Raw genomic sequence first — 21,204 nt, forward strand, 5'->3', positions numbered from 1 at the left:
TGCAGGTAAGGGAACTTTGAAGTTAATTTTGGTGTGTTTATCATTTAATTTACTATTGTTCTGATTAGCATGCCATGCATCATCAAATGCTACTCAGTGCATATAGTTTGTTAGCTTGTATTTTATTGCACTAGAATGCATGTGAATTTAGGCTGCATTTGGCATCTTGCATTGCATTGACATTATTGTTATTGAGAATTTATTGATGGTGAAGTACTATACTTTTATAATTCAGCTATCCATATCTGTATCATCATTAATAGATTGCACTGGGCTAGGTTGTTGATCATCACCCAGTACTACGTCCCTTGCCACTAGGGGAAGAGGTGTTGGACAACCCGTGGTTCAGCCGAAGGGTAAATGCCGGGGAGCCATCTTCTGTCCCATGTTAGCGTGTGTACTCCGCTGTGGGAATAAACAGTAAGGGTTAGTCTTTGGGAGTCTGTCGGGTCCGTTGCCTGGTGACATGCCGATCTGGCGGGTCCTCACCGTGGTAGAATGGTTTCACTCGGGTGACCGATGTGTTAATTCTGGGACCGAGGTTAGCATCTACCACAGTAGTACTTATGCCTCATGAGACTTAGCATCTGTGTTAGGAGCATGTTAGACTAGAACATGCATCATGATTTTATTGTGTTTGTATGCATGCATTCCCTTATTGGGCTCAGTTGAGAGCTCACCCCCTTGGATCCTTATATTTTTCAGATGATCTTGTTGCTGCTTCTGTGGGAGTTTCCTTCACACAAGGTTCTCCTTTGGCCCGTGGAGTTGATGTTCCTCTGTCGGTGGTGTACGATGCTTCGTGCTCGTGCGATGACTGCGCGTTCTCCTGAGATACTGCTAGATTCAGGCTTCTCCCCTTCTCTTTATTATACACTTTTATATAGTTTATGTTAATAAGTCTTTTGTTTAACTCTTTTGCTTATGGAAGAATCATTGTAACACTAGTTTCTCGAATATATATATATATATATATATATACATATATATACATATCACTGTTCAGTTTAGTCTTCCTTTATTGCTGCCTTACTTATGTATTTAATTGCTTCCGCTGCACTTAATTCTGTATTTGTGGATATAGTTGTGAATAGAGTACTACACTTGCGATCCTGGTGGGTTATTTGGATGTGAGACACATCCAGTCATGCTTAGCCCTTATAAACCGGGCCGGGGTGTGACAAGGGAAACATGCAAACATATGCATATAGTCCATGATGCATGACCTAAAACTAAGAATGCTACTAGCATCAATTCTAGGTCTCATGAGGTATAATGCTACTGTAATAGGTATGATATTCTCAGTCACGGAATGAACTCATCGATCTTCCCAAGAATACCACTCTACTACGGTAGGGACCCGCCAGTTCCGGAATGAACCCATCAGACCCCAACGAACCCCTAGTGATAACCCTACTGTTGTTCCCATTCCGGCATTAACCCATCAGACCTGGGACAGTGAATGGGATTCCGGTATTAACCCATCAGACCTGCCACGGGTTATCTAACACCTTAACCCTGTTGGCAAGGGTCGTAGCATTGGGTTTATAATAGCCTAACCATATGCATTTCTAGTCATGATGTCATATGAGGCAGCAGTAGATATTAATTAAGCAATCTCAACATCATTTCTCAGCACATCAAAATAGATCATAGTAAAAGTATGCAAATGCAATATGAAATGACACCTATAACATGCATTTATCTAATGCAAAATAAAAGCTACAAAACTACACGATTAAATACTACTATGATGATGAATGTCAATGGCAGCCAGCATAAACAGTAATTAAAGAAGAAAACACTCCCAAATTAAAGTCAGAATTCCCTTACCTGTATTGGAGGATAATCCTAGTCAATTGAAGCTCCAATACACACAAACTATTACACCTCTTGATGTTACTATTGCCTACATAACCAATATACAACATGGGTAAAATCCCAAAGTATACAAGAACCAAAACCAAGCATGTGGTAGAACCGGATTCAATCGGTGAATCCGGTTGACATAGGACTCACTGTCTCAATCCGGCACAACCAAGTGGAAAGTTTTGACCAATTTGCATGCAAGATCAAATTAGGTTTCCTAATTAAAATTAAATAAAGTAAAAATTCTTGTAATTTGGAAACATGGCTGAAACCAAATAAGAAAAGAAAGGGCTGATATTTCAGCATGGCTTTGGTGATCTACTAAGCTACTTCTATGTCCAATTTGGGATTCTATCACAAACAATCTAATCCCCTAAGGTCTAGGTTAAATTGGGTTTTAATCCCTTAGAAGAAAACAGCAAGAACATTAGAGAAGAAATTGAGAAATTAGGGTTAAGGTTGGATGATGCCCTATAACAGTAGATTGGTCTAATTAGGTTAGGTTATAAAGTCATTAACAACCCAACTTAGGGTTCATCATACTAGGGTAGGTATGGGTCAAGAATTCAACCATAATAGAAAAGAGAAGAAAGGAATTTTGGGAAAACAGATTCAAGGTTTAGATGTCCTACCTGAATTTAGAGTTCAATTGATGATGGCAGCCCCAATTCCCAAGCTCCAAAGTGTAACTCAAAGTCCCAAAAGACCAACCCTAGCTTTCCTTCTTCTTCTTCCTTCTCTTTTCCTTAGTTTCTTCTAAGCTTCCAATGCTGAAAACGATTTCTTGTTTAGGTGTAAAATGAATCCTAAACTAAGAATTCCTTATATAGAAAGTCCTACTAAGGGCTGTTTGTTATATTTTAATTAGAATTAGTTTTAGGAATGAAATTTTCAAATCTGTTTTTAAAGTAAATTAATTACTTAGTTTAAGTTTTTAAGTTATAACTTAGGCTTTTATAGGTCATGGAGGTGGGCCCGGGTATGTTGGCATCTAAGCAGCCCAGATCTACAAAGGGTGAGGGTCCCACTAGGTAAAAATTATTATTCTGCCCCTAATACAGTAGTTAAGCAAAAATACAATATATATATATATATATATAGAATGGGATTCTTTATCTAGAAACTGGCCTAGGAGATGGTGAGGTTCTGCATATGCTCGATCCAGCATGTCTGGCATATGAAGCTGATATGCTGGGACCCGGCAGGATTCTCAGACTCAAGGATAGCTAGTTGTACTAGCTCCTTAGAATCCTCCGTAGGTGTGTCAATGGATTGCTCTGAATCCACCACTGATGCAGCCCACAACATAGAGGCAAGCATAGACACAGACTCAGAACCTGTAATCACACAAGTTCGAAAAAGTTCAAATTAGAGGTGGGTTTCACATTTATGCTCCAACTTGAGGGGGAGTGTTAAAATAATGTATGTTTTGAAGTTCTACCCGATAGGGGTAGTTTTGACCTTTTCCCCCTTTCCCCCTCCTAGCCGATTCCTAGTTAGGATTACTAATTAGAATCGGCTAGGGTAGTTCTCCTAGTTCAAGTTTGATTAGTTGTAACTTTATTCATAGCTCAAGTCTGATTAGATGTAACTCTCTTTAATATAAATAAAAGGGCTTAGTGATCTCTAAGAATCACTCAAGCATTCAGTTCTCAAGGCTGTTTACAATACTTAACAATGTTAAAGAAAATACCTGTTCTAGATAAAACTAGAGTATTGTATTATATCACTTAGCGAGAACATAGAATTTTCAGCACTGCCTAAATCCATGTCATATATTAATTCATCAAGATGATTCTCTGTTTATGAACTCTAAATCAAATCTCCCTCCACCGAAAACATTAAGAAAGAAACGAAGAAAGAACATCTCAATTACTCCAAATAGAACATGTGTCACTCCCCTAAAACGCAACCATAATGGATAGCCAGGAGAAGACCAACCACTAAGTACTCTATACACTCCATGTCTCAGTGTACTTTTAATTTGAAAAAACCTTGTATTCTTGTTGAGTCATTATATTTAGTATGTTTTTGGTGATTACTAACTTGCGTGTTTATGATGAAAAAGCCCTAGTCTCAATGGTCAATTGGAATCCTCTCCAAAGCATCAAGGAACTACAAGAAGTCAAGCCCAAGTAAATGGATGTAGTCATTAGGCAAGCATCTCATTGGAAGATCCAAGACAAGCTTGGACCAAAGACATGAAGGATTTATTCAACGATCAATGAAGATTAAGCTTCAAGGACCCTCATAAAGATCAAGACTTAGGAATAGCTTTAACTTGCAATTCATTTAAATTCCTAAGTAGGTAAATGATTCTCATAGCTCTTAGCAAGGTTCTAAAACTCGGGTTTTGACCAGCCAGAAACCGAGATATGGTCGAAACTGGTCGAAACCTGTGATTTTTTCCCAGCCGAGTTGATGGTTTCAAGGCCCAGAAATGCTTTTTTTTATCTGATTTTTTGTATACAGCCTATTGTTGACATTCTAAACACAATGCATGAACTATTTTCACAAAAAAAAAAAAAAACACCCAAAATGGTACTTATGGTTTTTTTCCCAAGTTTACTAGTGTACGCTGAACTTCAGAAGAATAAGGTACAGTAGTCATATAATAAATACTTAGTTCACATATAGTTAAAGTACAAGAACACTAAATAATACATGTTAACCAAGTAAAACATTAAGGAGCTCAACACTCACTCAATTCCATGCAGATTTTCTTGGTGGGCCCAATCCACGAGATGTGTACCACTAAATATTTCGGAGCCATTCCTCCGAATGTATCACATATGCATCCCATCACATGCTTTGGGCCCACTTGCTCTGATAGTCCATAACTGCCCATCTATAAGCCCCATCATCAACTTGTCTAAGATATCCCAATCTAGGGAAGGGCTCACTAAGACTATAATAAGAAGATGGAGCCGACACACATGGTTAGGATGGATACCCAAAGATATTGTCGAAAAGGATGACCCAGCACTTGACCCATCCCCAAATCCATATGTAGCAGTAGATGTATCATGACTACTCCATATCCTAAATAAACCGGTGCTCTCAAAGGATGGTCCACCAGCATATCCACCATACGGTCCATACCCAACATATGATGCTGATCCGACACTCTCGAAGCCATAGTACAGAAACTCGTTTCGTCTCAGTCGAGATTTCGAGAATTTTGAGTATCTCGGTCGAGTCAAAACGAAATGCAACATCGCATTGAAAAAAAGTAATATTTCAAAAATTTCGAAAATTTCGGTCAGGTTTGGAAATCTCAGTAATTTCGGTCATCTCATTTCGGAAATCTCGGTCATTTTGGCATTTTACACCTACAGAAAAAATACCATAATTCGACGAAATTTTGGTATCTCGGAAATTTCGGTCAAACTGAAATACCGAAACGAAACGAGATTTTAACCTTGCTTGAAGCCACTATCATGATGTTGTGATGAACTAGGGGGCTCTGCTATGAAGGATGGGGCACGCCAATGCCCAAATTCTCTAGTCTCCCCCAAACTCATGGCTTCCATTGTTCTAAAAAAGCTAGATGTATCCATCCCAGATGCCTCATCAATAGGTCCAAGTCCACGCTTACGAGGACGTCGACTGTAGGTACATGTACCATGATCCTCATTTTGTGTTGCACGAGTAAACTGACTTTACCCTGTGAACCTCTGTCGATCTGCCTCTTGCTGCTGAAACATCTGATCCTCCTCATAACGTAAGGAATCTAATCTGGGATTATCATCATTATACCCACCAGTCCTCATACCACCACCACCACCACCATCATCATCATCATCAACATCAGTCATCACCACCACCATGGCCCTGAGTTTGGGTAGGTGGTTGAGTAGCATTAGAGGAATGGGACCAGTCATCATCATCAGCTCCACTACTACCAGGGACGTGGGGTATGCGAATGAACATTGCCCTATGTTGCCATATAATCATCTATGCATGTTGGGTTGACCCGCAGCCTCATCTAATAAAGGCTCACCTCGATCCCTGACCCACTCATAAAGAGGATTCTCATCATCTTCATCCACTTGGAATATGTCTACCAACTCAATAGGGTGTGTTTCATGTTCCATACAAGTCATATGTGCTCCTCTCTCAATCGTATATTATAGTGCACATAAACCAAGTCCTCTAGCCTCTTAACACCCAATTGGTTCCACCTCTTAGAGTGTATGGGGTTGAACGTACTCCAATTACACTCGCATCCAGTGGAAGAACATGTCTGAGATAGCACTTTGTGTGCTATCTTGGATAGTTTGAGTAAATTGTTGTCATATTGCAACCACCATTCAGCTGCAAGAGAGCATTAAAGATTATTGTTAGGTAATAGTAAATAAGGGTATACAGTTATATATTACAAATGGAAAAACTAATTCATTGGACTAACCAGCAACAGTGCCTTCCTGAGTGGCATCCCAAAAAGCTTTCATCTGACATTATCATTTTAATTAGCATCAATACCAACAAGTATAATTGCATATGTTTTTACCTACTAAACAATGATTGGTTCTCACCTCAGCATTGATGATGGACTGGCTATTTGAATTTGACTCAAACCTTTTACCACTTTGTGAACTGCATTTATCAAATCTTGTTGCATCCCAAGTCGATGCTTGTAGCGGTACTTTGGGTTTAGATAGTATGCTGAAACAACAAAATTCTATAATAAGAGACTAAATAACAATGACACATTGATAAGTTGAATTAAAGTAAATAAATTAACAACTTACCAGCCTTATGTAGTGGATACATGAGCTGCCTCTCCCATCAATCCCTGATAATCTGAAGAAACTTTCGATTACCCCTTCTGTAAATTGCCTTAACCTACATCTTCATCATATCAAGTGCTGCCCACAAGTGTGGTAAGGTGGGCTTCCTCTATTGATCTACCATTTTCAACACCGTAACAACTGGTTCTAAGATACTTACGACCTTCTTCAGATCATCCAAGAACTTGTCACTAGAAATGGTGGCCTGGGTTGTCCTACCTCCACTAATTGAAGACCCCTCCTAGTTAAACCATTCCTCAGAAACAAAATCGACCTAAGACCAGCCTTCTTTAACTCGAAGCTTTGAAGTGCAACCCAATTAGTTGCAAACCGTGTAATCCCTGGCCGAACTAGGTCACCACCACACCTGGTCATCAACATATACAGAGTAAATCCATGATTATAGATGAATGTGCTCACTTGTCTTGCCTTCTCCACAACCCCTTTCACAAGTTTCAAATGCCCCATGTCCTTCAACATGAGATTGATGCAGTGCGCATGGTATCCAGAAGAGCTTGTATCTGGGATTGTTCATCAATTTTTTCCCAGGCTTTTTAAAGTTGCTACCATTGTCAATAATAACTTAAAACTTGTTTTCCACTCCCACATCCTTCACTACTTCTTTCACCAACTTGTAAATATATTTTCCATCCTACTTTTCCTTAGATGCATCAACAGACTTGAGGAACACAGTCCTCCTATCACAATTTAAGATGAAGTTGGTGATGGACTGTCCAGTGGGTCCAGTCCAACCATCACACATCATAGTCACACCATAATGCTCCCACATAGGCTTCAACCCATCAATATACTCCATCAAGTCTTCCTTGTCATAGGGTAAGTAAACATTGTACATCTCATATGGTGTTGGCTCCTTCACTCTAAAGCCAGCCTTATTTATCTCATCCATAGTACTATATCTCGCGATATATCGGTATCTCGGGCCTACCGAGATATCCGAAATATCCGAGATATCGCAAAATATGCCCGAGATATTGCATTTTTTCTGCAATATTTCGGGGGTCCATCTCGGGGGGTATTTGGCCATATCTAGGCCTGAAACTTGATGGACAGCCTTATTTAAGCTTAATAAACACATTTAAACCATAAAATTGTAAAAATGTGAATTCAAATTGGTGTTTTGGGCTTGCACCCTTGATTGACATACGGTCGCCGACCCTAATGTATAAATAGTTAAATACACATGGATTAATGAAATCACAACTTAAGTTACAAATTACAAGTGCTAAACTGCTAATAGTAGTTACTGTGCCTCCCTGGATCAATCCCACTCATGCCTCGCTGGAGTCGACGTCCATTGCTCTCTGTTTGAAGGACATATGTGGACCACGGTATAGAATCGGAGAAGAAACGAGTGTAGTCATCCACAAGTGTTGAGTAAATGGAATCATCAACATACTGTAGGTAACCTATCCTAGGATATAAACTAGGGTTACCAATCGATCCAGTCCGTGAAGAAGATGATCCACTATGATATGATGTTGGCGCCGGCGCAAGAGGCGATGGCATTGGCTGCATGTATGGCTGGTGAGGTTGGTAGCTAGGTCCGCTAAGGTATGTAAAGATGTTATCTACAAAAGATGATCCAGTATGTCCCTGGGACTGGGACTGGTAGTCATAGTCCCCTACCCCACTAAACTGCCCATATGATGATCCATATCCATATCCACCGTAAGGTTGTGATGCACCATAATCCGATGCCAATGAAGTGGCATGTGCGTCAAAAGATGGGGCACGCCAATGTCCAGTCGGTCCTCCCTCCCTATCACCCATACTCAAACCACCAACAGAGCTAGATAGGTTATCAATGTCCATGTGATCAGTTGAATCGTGTGTTTGTCGAACCCTACGCCTCGTTGTATGTATGTAGGGGTCTCTCGAGGTGGGGGTGCGGGGCACGTGCTCGTGGTCCGTATCTTGTGTGGCGATCAAATCGTGTCTCTCCAGGTGAATCGGAGTGGCTCTACAGTGCCGTATCCTGGGCCTTCGGCCTACCACATAACGCCGCACGCTGTCAAATTCTTCACCAAGATCACCACCACCAACATCACCACCACCAAGATTACCACCACCAAGATCACCATCACCACCACCAAGATCACCATCATCACCATCATCATCATCATCATTCGAGGACTTGACCAGTCTTCATCATCAGAACATTGCCACCATGGCCGGAATGGTATGGGTGAGGCTTCCTCGCATGTATCTCGACCCTCGTTAGCCATATACTCGCCCACATCGCACCAATCTCGAAGTTATCATGGGGTCGGGCCTACCTCCCTCCTCATCCAACACTGGCTCACCTCTATCCTCACCCAATCCACAATAGGGTCCTCATCGTCCGAGTCAACTTGAAAGATGTCACTAGATCAATGGTGCCCCTCTGTCCCACATGTCCCATGCGTATGTGTTGCAGTTTCAGCCTCAAGTCAGAGGCACATACACCATATCGATAAACGTTGAGACCCCAATGTGCGTCTCTCGAGTGGATGAGTGCAAAGGTACTCCAGCCTCTCACAACTAGATGCGAACATGTTTGGGCAAGGACTTTAATTGCTATTCTTCTTAAGTTTTCAGCCGATTCCCCATACAACACCCACCATTCAGCTGCATTACAAGTTTACAACAAAAAAGACATGTGTCAAATGCTGTTTCAACTTTCAACTTTCAAATTTCAATACATATGTAATTTAAAACTTAAAAGAATTACCAAGAACACCACGTGCCGCCTTGTATCGCAGCCTCGCCCAAAACTTCCCAATGCATCCCTAAATACCTTGATCTACACCCACGTGGAAAATTAGTAAGTACTTCTTCACTACTTATTTGAAAGCATGAATAAGTTGAGTTTCCAAATGAACTCACTTCATTGTTGCAAATTGCTTGTAGTGCACCATCTGGCTCCAACTTCTTCACTACTTGTTTCACAACATCAATAAGTTGAGTTTCCAACCCAAGCCTATTGTTATATTGATACTTAAGGTTCAAGTAGTATGCTGAAATATGACATATAGAATAGAGGTATTGTCAAATGCATAGGTAATTAGTAAATAATAATACTATAAATTAGTAAACATAAAACAAATTTACTCACCAACCTTATGCGGTGGATGCATAAGTTGATTCTCCCAATGAGCATTTATGATATCTAAGAAGTGTTTACATCATGCGAGGAGCCACACTATAGACACTATCTTTCATCAAGTCTATTGCAAGATATAGGACTGGCATGGTTGGGCCCTTCAGAGCGAGAGTCGAACGTGTAGAACTTTAACTACTCGGCTCTAAAACTTTCACCACTTTGCTTAGTTTGGTCCGAAGTCCTCGATGACATCGTTGTTTATGCTTCCCTCCCATTTGCAGTCTTGGAACCCTTCCATTCAAACTACTCCTCAGAAGCAAACGTGCTTCTCAACCCGGCCTTCTTTGTCTCAATGCTTTTGAGAGCAATGTAGTTGGTGGCAAATCTTGTGATGCCAGGCCTAACCAAGTCACCCCCACATTTTTCCCTCAATAGATTGAGTGCATAGGAGTGGTTGTATACAAAGTTGGTGACTTGTCTTGCACTTTCAACCACAGTCTTCACCAACTTTAACTTTCCCATATCTTTTAGCATTAAGTCAATGCAATGGGCTGCACAAGGAGTCCGAAGAGCCGTACTTACTATTGTTCATCATCTTCTCACCGCCACTTGAAGTTACTTCCATTGTCTGTTATAACTGGACAACATTCTCAATACCCACATCTTTTTCCACTACTTCCTTTAACAATCAGAAATATATTTTGCATCCTTTATCTCTTTGGATGCATCCACGATTTGAGGAACACTGTCCTCCCATCACAATAAACCATGAAATTGATGATGGACTTTCTTGTAGGCCCACCATCCATCCATCGCCATTATAGTCACCCCATATGTCTCCCACATATTCCTCATCTCACTAATGTACTCATCAATCTCACTCTTTTGTTGAGGTAGATAAACATTCATTACCTCATATGGGGTGGGGCCCTTGAATCCGGGCCACCCAATGGTATCTATCATGGTATCATAATGGGGGCCTTGTGCGATGTTCTTTGCGGGATGGTATGGTATAGCATCCACTTAGCTATTGATTCTTTAACCAATCCCTTCATCCCCTTCCACGCTCCTTTGATTCGGGTCGATGCTTCCTTTCTTCTTATGCAATTTAGGATCGATGTTGATGGTGGTACTGCATCTGGTAGAGGTGTTAGGGTTGCCCTCACACTTTGTGATCTTTTAAAAGGATTCAAAGTTCTAGGACCTCAGAACCGCCAGCTCCTCCACTACCCCTACTCTTTGTCTCTGCGATCATCTTGAAAACTTACTCTGCTCCTCAAACAGTCCGCCTAAAATCCCTAGCCTCCTCTGCTTGTTTGTATGTCATCAGTGCATCGCAATGTCATCATCGAGGAGGAGGAGGAGGAGTCATCATCATCATCATCATTGTATCGTCTTCCTCCTCCCATCGAACTCCTCACTGTATCCTCAAGTTGTTCTCTTATCCTTTACCTGTCACCTTCCTCTTCTTTCTTCCCCTCAAACTATCACCAATCTCCTGGCTACTTCAAGAGGGGACCATATGACAACTTACAACATCTTTAGATCCTCCAGTCAGATGTTGTTTAAGTCTACTGGACCCACCTCCCATAAATTGCATGTGACAATAGTTACATATAGATTTTCTCTTATCCCCATCAATGGGAGTACCATGTAACCATGCAATGTCACCCCTATGCTGGCTAGCTGGTCTCTCTTGTTCCCTCTGTTCTCTTTGTTCCCTCCGCCCCTTTTGTTGACTATTTTCCCCCACCTTTTGCTTGCCCTTCGCACGTTGTCTATCACGATCCGCCATAATGATACTTGTTTACTGCAATGTAAGTAACACAAATAATTAAAAAACTTAATGTAGATGCACTTCAATTGACACTTTTAGATTACTAATACACTTGTATAGTTATTTAATATTTTTCCCCTAACCCTTATATTTTTCACATAATTAAAACCAATTTTTTATATATAATGTTAATATAAGTATTGACCTAACACAACAAAACCAAAAATTAGTAAACATAATATACATGTAATGCATCTCAAAACATATAGAAATAACTTTCATATTTTTTCATTATTTTTTAAACTTAAAACTCATATTTTTCCTTATTTATTTCTGTTTTTTTTATTTTTTATATATTTTTCTTAATTTTCGAAAATTAAAAGAATTAGTTAAGAGCAGAAAAATAAATCCGACACTGTGAAGCCGTAGATCGGCCATTGGTGTCTAACATATATTTAATTCATTACCATCTAAGTCATATTACCCCTAATTATTTCCTATTTTAGTTGTAGGAAAATGAATTTTTAAAACCAGAAAAAAAAAAAAAAAATACATATGGGAAAAAATTTCGACACCGTGAGGTGTAGATCGGCCTCCGGTGTCTAACATATATTAATATCATCAACATCCAACAACATTTGTACAAAATTTTTTTTAAAAAAATAGTTTTAGAGAAATAGAATTTACCTTAAATAATGAAAATAGACTTGGATGATGAGCTTAGATGACCCTCCGACGTCTTCCCGGCGACAAGGAGCTTCAACAATGCTTGGATGAGGCTTGGAAGGGAGGAAGAAGAGAGAAAATTTGAATTTCAGCAGCTCTTGGTCGAAATATCGACCAAGAGCTGCGAAATATGGAATTATAAGGCTCTTAATGTGACACTATTTGTCACTTTTACAATATCTCGCGATATATCGTGAGATCCACGATATATCGTCGATATATCACGATATATCGACGAGATATTGTATTTTTATGTTTCGGAAGTGTTTCGTATCTCGGACATATCGAGATTCACGAAATATGGCGATATATCGCCGATATTTCGCGAGATTTTATACCATGATCTCATCTAACATGTGTTAGTAGTATGGCCCTTGGGTGACTTTGGCTGGAATATTGTGCTAGAAAGCCCACTTAGAGAAAGCAATCCCGACTTTCTCCTTCACATTAGTCCACATCTATTTCAATTTCTTTTGTTTAAACTCTGGTCTTCGAAAGAGTGCATGATTTGTGTAGAGTATCTCAACATCTGGGTTACGGACTGGGGGTGGGGTGGAGCACGTGGGGCTCGGGCTCGTCGGGCTGGAGACCGTGGGGCTAGGACTAGGACTGGGACTAGGTCTGGTTATAGGGCCCTCACATTCTGGGTCCTCCTCAATGGAATCTCTAGCTCTCTATGTCTCAACCTCCTCCTACGAGGTTGTTGGCTCTGGCTCATCTCTAGCCTATCTAGATGAACCAGCTCCCCTAGCCATCTGTAACCTTCTCTCATCATCAATCCATTGTTGCTCTCTGCTCGCCACCTTTGCCCTCCTCAATTGTGCAGCCTTGATGTAGGACAAAACATAAAGAAAAAGCGGCCAAAACACAGTTCACGTAAACAATGTCACAGCCCATATTTTACTTGTGTGGGAATATTTTTTAAAAGATTTTGTGGGCCCATCAAGTGGAGAAAGATTCTATCCTAATGCTGCCATAGTTTAGTTTCTATTTTCAGTTTTAGAAAGTATATTAGGTAGTTTCTAATTTCAATTTGTTACTATATTTGTTTTGTTCTCTAAAACAGGAGTTTCTATTTTGAAATAAAGCAGCTAGACCTTTTAGGAAGTTTCTACTTTGGTTGTAAGCTACTTGGTAGCAAGTTACTTTCTATTTTCTATTTACTTGAGGGGCAAGGTATTGATGCCTATATATGTAATGGCTCTTAGTAGCCTCCAGACAATTAATGAAGTTGCTTATTATTGCTTTGAGCAAGTTTTCTCTTGTCCATGTGAGTGACTTGAAGGGCTGGGAGGCTTGGCTGAGAGAGCCGAATCTCCTTATCCCTTTATCTTCTTCTCCAATCGATCCGTACTACTGTTATTTCTGTGAGACTCCAAACTATTGCTGCTGCTACTTCTGTGAGACTCTGAAATCATCCCAAAAATCCACAAGTTCTGCTGTTGCTGCTCGAAGACAAGGAAGATCACTTCCCACACCTGCCGGCTGCAACTTTTGAAGTTCTCTGCTGCTGCAATCGAAGGACCTGATCCCAGCAGCCTTTACCCCATTGATGGTAATATTTGGAGGGCTGAATCAGACCTACAGGCTACAGGAGGCCCACTCGATCCTGGTTTGGAGTCCAAACTCCTGCTGGTTAGCCATATCTTATCAAACCTTCTATTTTCAAGTTTGCCTCATATCTCTGCAACCATTGACCAGATCAGGCTGAGATTTGGAGAGGTTTATTATTGCTGTCAGACCTTCCTTCAATCCCAGTTTGACACCAAACTGCTGGCTGGTTTGCCTAGTATTTGTTAGCTTCTATTTTGGTGTTTACCTTCTAATTCTGATTTGCTTCCGTTATTGATGATCTGCTGCATCTATTATCGATCCACTGTAGAGTGGTTCTTAGTTGAACCCCTTCTAAATTAAGCCTCTGCCGGAGTTTATGCATCATCAAACTCAGTTAGCTCATCATCAACATAATCCTCATCCCCTAACTCAAGATACTGATCTATACATGCCTCTTCAAACTCCTCCCTAATTGCCCTCTTCTCCCTCCTAGCTGTTACACCGCCCCTCAAATGTTGTGCCATAGCAAACTTTATCTGATTTGGCACATTAGGGCAGCCTGTCACATTCCTATCTCCACCAGCAAGATGCCCCTTCAATCTAGTGGCTCCACCTCCCATAATTTGCTTCTTAGAATAATTACACTCTGACTTCTTCTTTTCAGCTGAAAGGGGTCTCCCATGCAGTCATGGAATGTCCCCCATATTTCAATACTTAGGATTTACCAACTTGTTGCAACAAGAACTCATAGATTATTAACAAGAACACTACAAATATGACTCCTAAACAAAACAAAGCATATTATAAATTTCTCCCAAAATATGCAATATTTTGCCTTTTTAAAATTATTTTAATAATTATTAATTAATTAAAGAACATAACATTACTAATTAAATACAGATGAAAACATAATCTACAACCTTTAACTATTTTTCTACTTTTTTAAAACTAAAACAGAATATTTTTCCTATTTATTTTAATTTTTTTTTATTTCGGCAATTATTTTTCAAATATCATAAAATTTAAATAATTAATTAAAAACAGAAGAAGAAAAAATTCGACTCCGTCACGTCGTAGACTGGCCAACGATGTCTAACATATATTAAATTGGTGTCCATCCATCATATATAAACCATATTTTTTTTTCAAAAATATGTTGTATGGAAATGAATTTTATAAATCATAAAATTACAAAAGTAATTGGAATACGAAAAAAAAATCCGACTCCATAGAGCCATAGATCGGGCCATTGTAGCTAACATATATAAATTTCAACAAATTCTACCATGTACTTATGTGTTGTACAAATATTTTGATTTTTGGATAGAGAACACTATAACCTTTGAGCTTGAAGGTTCAAACACTGGATTAATCAACTTGATGTAGCTTGTAGATGCACCAAATGAAGAAACAGTGCAAAGAAATCTAGAGTTTTGAACCACAATGTGTCTCCCAGGGTCGAAACCAGCGAAACAGAGGGATTTTTTATCGAAACTTGCGAGAAATGGGAAGTTTCAATCGAAACATGTATAACTTATATAGGCCAGTTGGTTCAAGTATGTTTCGACCAATTTCGACCGAAACCTAGATATCTCAGTCGAAATTGGTCGAAATCCATCAAAATAGGTAACTTTTTAAACTCCACCCATATCTCGTCTCGGTTTCTTACGAAACCAAGATATCTCGGTCAAGACTACTAGTTTCGACCGATATTTAGAACCATGGCTCTTAGACCCCCAAGGATTTAGTATTTAAGTCACCGAAACATAATTGGAGTCAAACCTTAGGTGTTGACCTTAACATATTTAGGACTCAAGTCCTTTGTTTCATGGGCGTTCGTGAATTAGGAACAGCGGCATGTGCATTCAGAGTCGGAACTGATTGGGTCACAATTTCCACTGATACATACTAAGAGGCGAAACCGAATGGGTCACAAACGACTGGAGCAGCTGGTGTATGTGCATTATAGTATAAGACTAAGGATGAAGCACATATGTGAAGAAATGGAAGAGAATTCTATAAAACCAATCAAGCTAGCAAACATTTCCAAGAGGACTTAGATGAGGAAGAGGATCCCCTATACTTGTGGGTAAGGGATCAAGGTGAACGAGAAATGGATCAGACTGGGGGTAGGCCCGAACCCACCATAGCTAGTTCGATGGGTACCAATGTGGAAGACTATATGTCAAAAGAGGGGCGACTTCCGGAATCGGTATAGAAATGGGTGCTTTTTCTACGTTGTTTACCTTAGTGACAGCCTTCGGTTGGCCAGGTTGATGAGGAGGAACACAAGTCAGATGGGTCGCCATCTGATGATGATGGTGGTGGTGGCATGGTAAGTGGTGGTTATTATTATGATAGTCATGATGGGATGTGCAAGGTCTACCAGTACGAGTTGAATACGGAGCCAAAGCCGATGTCTTTCACAGGTGAGACTTAGTATACTCATGTAATGCCACATAGGATCAGGACCATGATGCCCCCACTACGTACAAGAGACGCCGCATCGCACTTAGTCACGAGCTCAAGATGAGGACGAGTTACGGTCGATGGACATGACTATGAAGACCATGCTTGAAAGTTTCAAAAGTATGAGTATAGATACTACAAGTGAGCCTGAACTGTGGCATGCATCTTAGCCTCAATATGACTATAGTTATGGCCAGCAGAGCACCGGTTCCGAATATAGTGGCTATGGTTAGTTTGGGCAGCCGCAATCGCAATCGCACTAGGGCTATCCATCATCAATAGTTTCTGCAAAGTTTGACTATGGAGGTAATCGAAGCACTAGGTCAGGTTTTGTGGATGACATATTCACAGTCCCAACCTAGCCATACATGCCGATGGTAGTTCGACAGCCTGGTGGCAGTAGCAGTGGATCGATCTCATCGCAATCGCCTCTTTCATACCCTAGGATAGGGTACCTTCAGTTTGTTGATGACTTCACTTTTATGCATTGTGTGGAAGAGTACGTGCGATTCTTCAACAGCACTATGACATGGGAAGCTTATGTGTCACAGAGAAAGGCTAACTTGCTTCAGTAGAATCACAGAGGTCTCAAGGTTTTAATCCAGCACTGCACTTATTTGCGTGACAGAATTGAAAATTTGGAATGATGTATTAGTATTTACTATTTAGTATTGGAATGATTTATTAGTATTTGATGTATAAGTGAGAAGTGACTCAAGTGAGTTCGAAAGAGGAGTTGATAGAGGTCTATGTTAAGATTGATATATTTTACATTTTTACATCTCTAATGCTTATTTAAGTTGTTTTACATTAATTGTATGCTTTGATTGCTTTCTATTACTAACTTATGTGTAGAATATGGCCTATTAGTACGTCGCAGCCTACCAAACTAGGATCTAAAGTAAAACTCCTATTTGGACTTTGATTTTGGAAAATTTGATAGTGCCATTGTGTTTAAATGGGCCAAAATAGGCTGTGAACCAAGTTTCATGACCAAACTAGGTCAAAAACCCACTTAAACCATCAAACGAGTTCAAAAAAAAAAAGTGCACCAATTCACTGAGATCTCGGTCCACTCGGTTTTTGGCCTGAGCGAAACCAGGTCCAAAACCGAGTTCTCGAACCATGGTTTAGACGGGGGTCCAAAATGACATAGAAGAAGAAATAAGATGTATACAACATTTCGCCAAAAATGTTTCAGCGAATCATTTCGGCTCATTTCAAAGCTTGCATTCATTTCGACACTAAAAGATTCGAAATCCAGCACATTTGACTTCAAACCCCTAGGCCCCATTTGTTTAGAAGGGAAGGTGAGGTGGGATTGTTGGGAAGATGGCACCCACATGTTGGTGGGGTTTTGTTGGGGTGGAAATGTTGAGGTAAAGTTACTTTTCCCATGAACAGTAACCAAAGTCCCACCAATTTGGTGGGACTTTGGATAGGATAGGGGTGGGATTTTGAAGTGCCACATCAGCAGACAAAGCATTTAATGATGTTCCCTATGCTTTTGTAAGTTCACCACCCCAGGATAACCGAACAAGGTTGGGGTGGGATTGTCTCCTCTAAACAAACGGGGCGCTATTTACTATGATTCCGTGAGTCCACTGCTGGAATCAAGCGAATCAAAACGTTGCATACAATTGTAGATCATCAAAATCGAAATTTGGGTATTCTTGAAGCATCATTTGCCCAATTTTTCCCCAAAACTGCAAGTTTGAAGGTAAATTCCAAAATTCCTTCAAACTTCTTGTGTTTTGCTGCTTGATGTGAATGATTAACACTACATGATCATAATACTAACATCCTTTGTGCATGAAATCATGTGATCTTGATGATATGATGTTTTGTTAGAATTAAAGACTTTCTTGAAACAAATTTTTCAAAAAAATTGGGTCAAAATAGCATGGTTGGGGGCTAAATTTTTTATGAGACACCATAGGCTGATCTACAAGTTTACATAGGTGACTTAAAATTTTTGCCCAACAATTAATCTTTTATTTTCTATTTCAAAAAATGATTTAAAATTTACAAAAACCACAGAGAAATAGGGATGGATATTCTGTTTTGCATTGACAAAGGGATATTTATGAAAATATTGTTGTTATGTTAAAATTCATTATTCAAATTCCTGTTTGTGACAGCCTCTTACCAGACATACAGGCCATCCATGTACAACAGCATGAAGGAACTTGGAAAAACAAGTAAAGCATGGCTTATACAGATCTAAATGTGGCCCAGTTACCTTAGAATCAAAAGAAAGAACCAAATTGAGAATTGCTTCAGCCATTCCCCCGTACTTTTGACTTGATTCTTCTATTGAAACACCGGGATGCCCTTTACTCACTAATGGAGTAATGATACACTTCATCATAGAGTCTGCTATCTTTGCAAGCCCATAATCAAGACTGCCAACTATCTGCAGATGGTAAAAGGAGAAATCACAAAAATCAAGTAGTATCACCCCCAAACTCAGGAACCATGTTAGTGTTCTCCACTTTATAAAATAAAAATTCACCAACGAAGTTTTGTTTACAATGTGTATTTATCAAGTTATATGATTATCCACCAGTGTTTGCTAACATCAAGTTATAGCGTACTATGAAACTGGGTTCGGCACACACTCACATCCATTGCTGTTAAAACGCTATTTAACTCAACCCCATCAGCCCCATCCATAGCCAACTGAAACTTAACTCTCACAATACCACTCTCTGGCTCAAAGCGTATAGCATTTTCCATCAATCTCACAAGTACCGTTTGAACCTACAAACACAAATTGAAATCAAATAAAAATAGAGTTTATCACTAATACAAATAAATAAGATAACCAAAACCTTACCTCATCGAAGCAATCCATCCACTCTTTCCTCAACAAACTAAAAACCAGCGGTTCTCTCCCCTTAAGCTCCTCATCATGAATCACTAATGCTTTCTTCAAATCCCTCAGTGCTTCTGCCGCATTTATTAACCGCCCAGTCCCCAAATCCTCACTCACCGACCTCAACCTGCGAATCAGATTCACCATCGTTTGAACTAAAACCAATAATTCCTTCCGCTCCTTCAATTCTTTCCGTGTACTATTGATCTCTGCCACTGTGTTCTGAATCTCAATATCGATTGGGTTATCAGAGATAAGCTGTAGAATATTGGAGACATCTCCAGAGATGTTTTCAGTCCGTGAAACGGCTTCAGAGCAACGTGAGAATATCTCAGAGAAATCTTTATTGTGAGAAAGGATGTAATCCTGAACCTTATCCTTTATATGGAATGATCGGATTTGAAGTCGATCAATTAGGAGGCGGAGATCCGGAGCTGATAGTGGAGAAGATTCTTCAAAATCCTGAGTTGAAAGGAGCTCTCGAACATGAATCGATCCAAACAAAATATCCATTAGTGTATAATTTACTTCTGGCCTGTCAGTTGGAGAGAAACCAAAAGATTATTTATTTTTTTTCAGAAAACCTAAAGAATGAAAAGCAGGCACGATGGTTTGACTTAGCGATTCTACAGAAAGGGAGTGAGGGAAGGAGTGAGACAGTCCAGACAGATCCGAGAGAAGGGAGTGAGTACCTTTATAGTTTGCCGCCTTTCCTCTTCTCTGTTCTCCCTCTCTTTGATAGATATTCTGAATAACAATCAAATCATCATTTTGCCCTGTTTTTATGCACATGCTCATGAGCATAGTTAGTAAATATGTGTATGTGTACGTCTTATACAAAAAAATGTTTTGGGGGAAGGGTTTCCCACGACACCAGTGTAAGAATATGCATGCTACACCAATGAGGATCTGGAGAACATGGGGTCCACATGGGGCCCACATGTTCAGAATAGGAAGAGAATGCTAGTGTGGGCCCCACTGTTTATTATGTGAGAGTGGGTATATTGGAATCTGCACAAGGACAATGCCACGGTGCATGCTTCCTTTTCCCTATACAATATTATGTCTAGTGGCAACGAAACGATTATTATTTATAGTCTATAATCTATTCTCATAAATAGATCTGATGCAGGACATTTGGGGGCTGCTCATACTAGCCCCAGCCCAAGCCCAAGCCCAATTAGACACTCCAAGAGATACGACCTCAAGCCAGCCCAAGCCCTACCAGCCCTGCATTTAGTTTTTATTTCAGTTCGGTGTAGTTAGTTTTATTTCAGTTTATTTTATAAGAGCAGTTTCTTTTTTCATGTATTTCAGTTTTCATTTTTAGTGGTAGTGTGGTGGGCAGTTATAAGCACCCCACAGCAAGTATGTAGACATTTATTTTCTTTAAAAGGGCTACTGCAGCCTCTTTGTGGGGAGATGAATGATGGAATAGAGAGAAACAAAAAAGGATTCTGAATCTTCTTCTTTCCCCCCCCCTTCTCCCCTTCTTCTATCGGGATTCTCTCTCTTTAATTCTTTTCCTTCTTTAAATCCTAAATTTTGCTACTACCTCTCCTGTCTTTGTTCTTCTCCCTATTCTTGAAACCCACCCCATCATTTTTGGTATCAGAGCCCAAACTGGTTGAATCTCTCTCTCTTCTTCTTCTCCTGCTTGGCTGAAGCATAGTTCTAAAACTCGTCTCGACTAGGCGAAATCTCGGTGAGTTTCTCGATTTCCTGAGAAACTAAGACGAGATGGCATACGGTACATAAAATTGCAATATCTCACCAAGATCTCGGATTGACCCATGGAAATGACCCTTCTACTATGTATTTACTTACCTAACTCGACAGAACTCGACATATCTCTGCGAGATCTCGGATCTCGGGTCGAGATCTCAGGTTGACCCATGGAAATGACCCATCTACTATGTATTTACTTACCTACTTCGACAGAACTCTTATATGCTTGCTGTGGAGCACTATATGCAACATTACAGTAACACTATGTCATGGGAAGACTATGTGACACTAGCGGGGACTAAAT

General features: G+C 40.0%; 1 protein-coding gene across 1 annotated transcript in view; it reads right to left on the bottom strand.

The window, feature by feature from the left end:
• Window positions 1-19,809, bottom strand: part of LOC122660083 (centromere/kinetochore protein zw10 homolog) — an 80,120-nt gene extending 60,311 nt beyond the window's left edge. Inside the window, exons 1-3 of the mRNA XM_043855254.1 lie at window positions 19,134-19,809; window positions 18,920-19,057; window positions 18,537-18,710 (exon numbers count right to left, since the gene is read on the bottom strand). Of these exons, the coding sequence (XP_043711189.1) occupies window positions 18,537-18,710; window positions 18,920-19,057; window positions 19,134-19,685 (864 nt within the window). The 5' untranslated portion in view covers window positions 19,686-19,809. The remainder of the gene's footprint in view (window positions 1-18,536; window positions 18,711-18,919; window positions 19,058-19,133) is intronic.
• Between the last annotated feature and the right edge of the window lie 1,395 nt (window positions 19,810-21,204).

Source organism: Telopea speciosissima, chromosome 4 (genome assembly GCF_018873765.1).
Source record: "Telopea speciosissima isolate NSW1024214 ecotype Mountain lineage chromosome 4, Tspe_v1, whole genome shotgun sequence".
Lineage (NCBI taxonomy): Eukaryota > Viridiplantae > Streptophyta > Magnoliopsida > Proteales > Proteaceae > Telopea > Telopea speciosissima.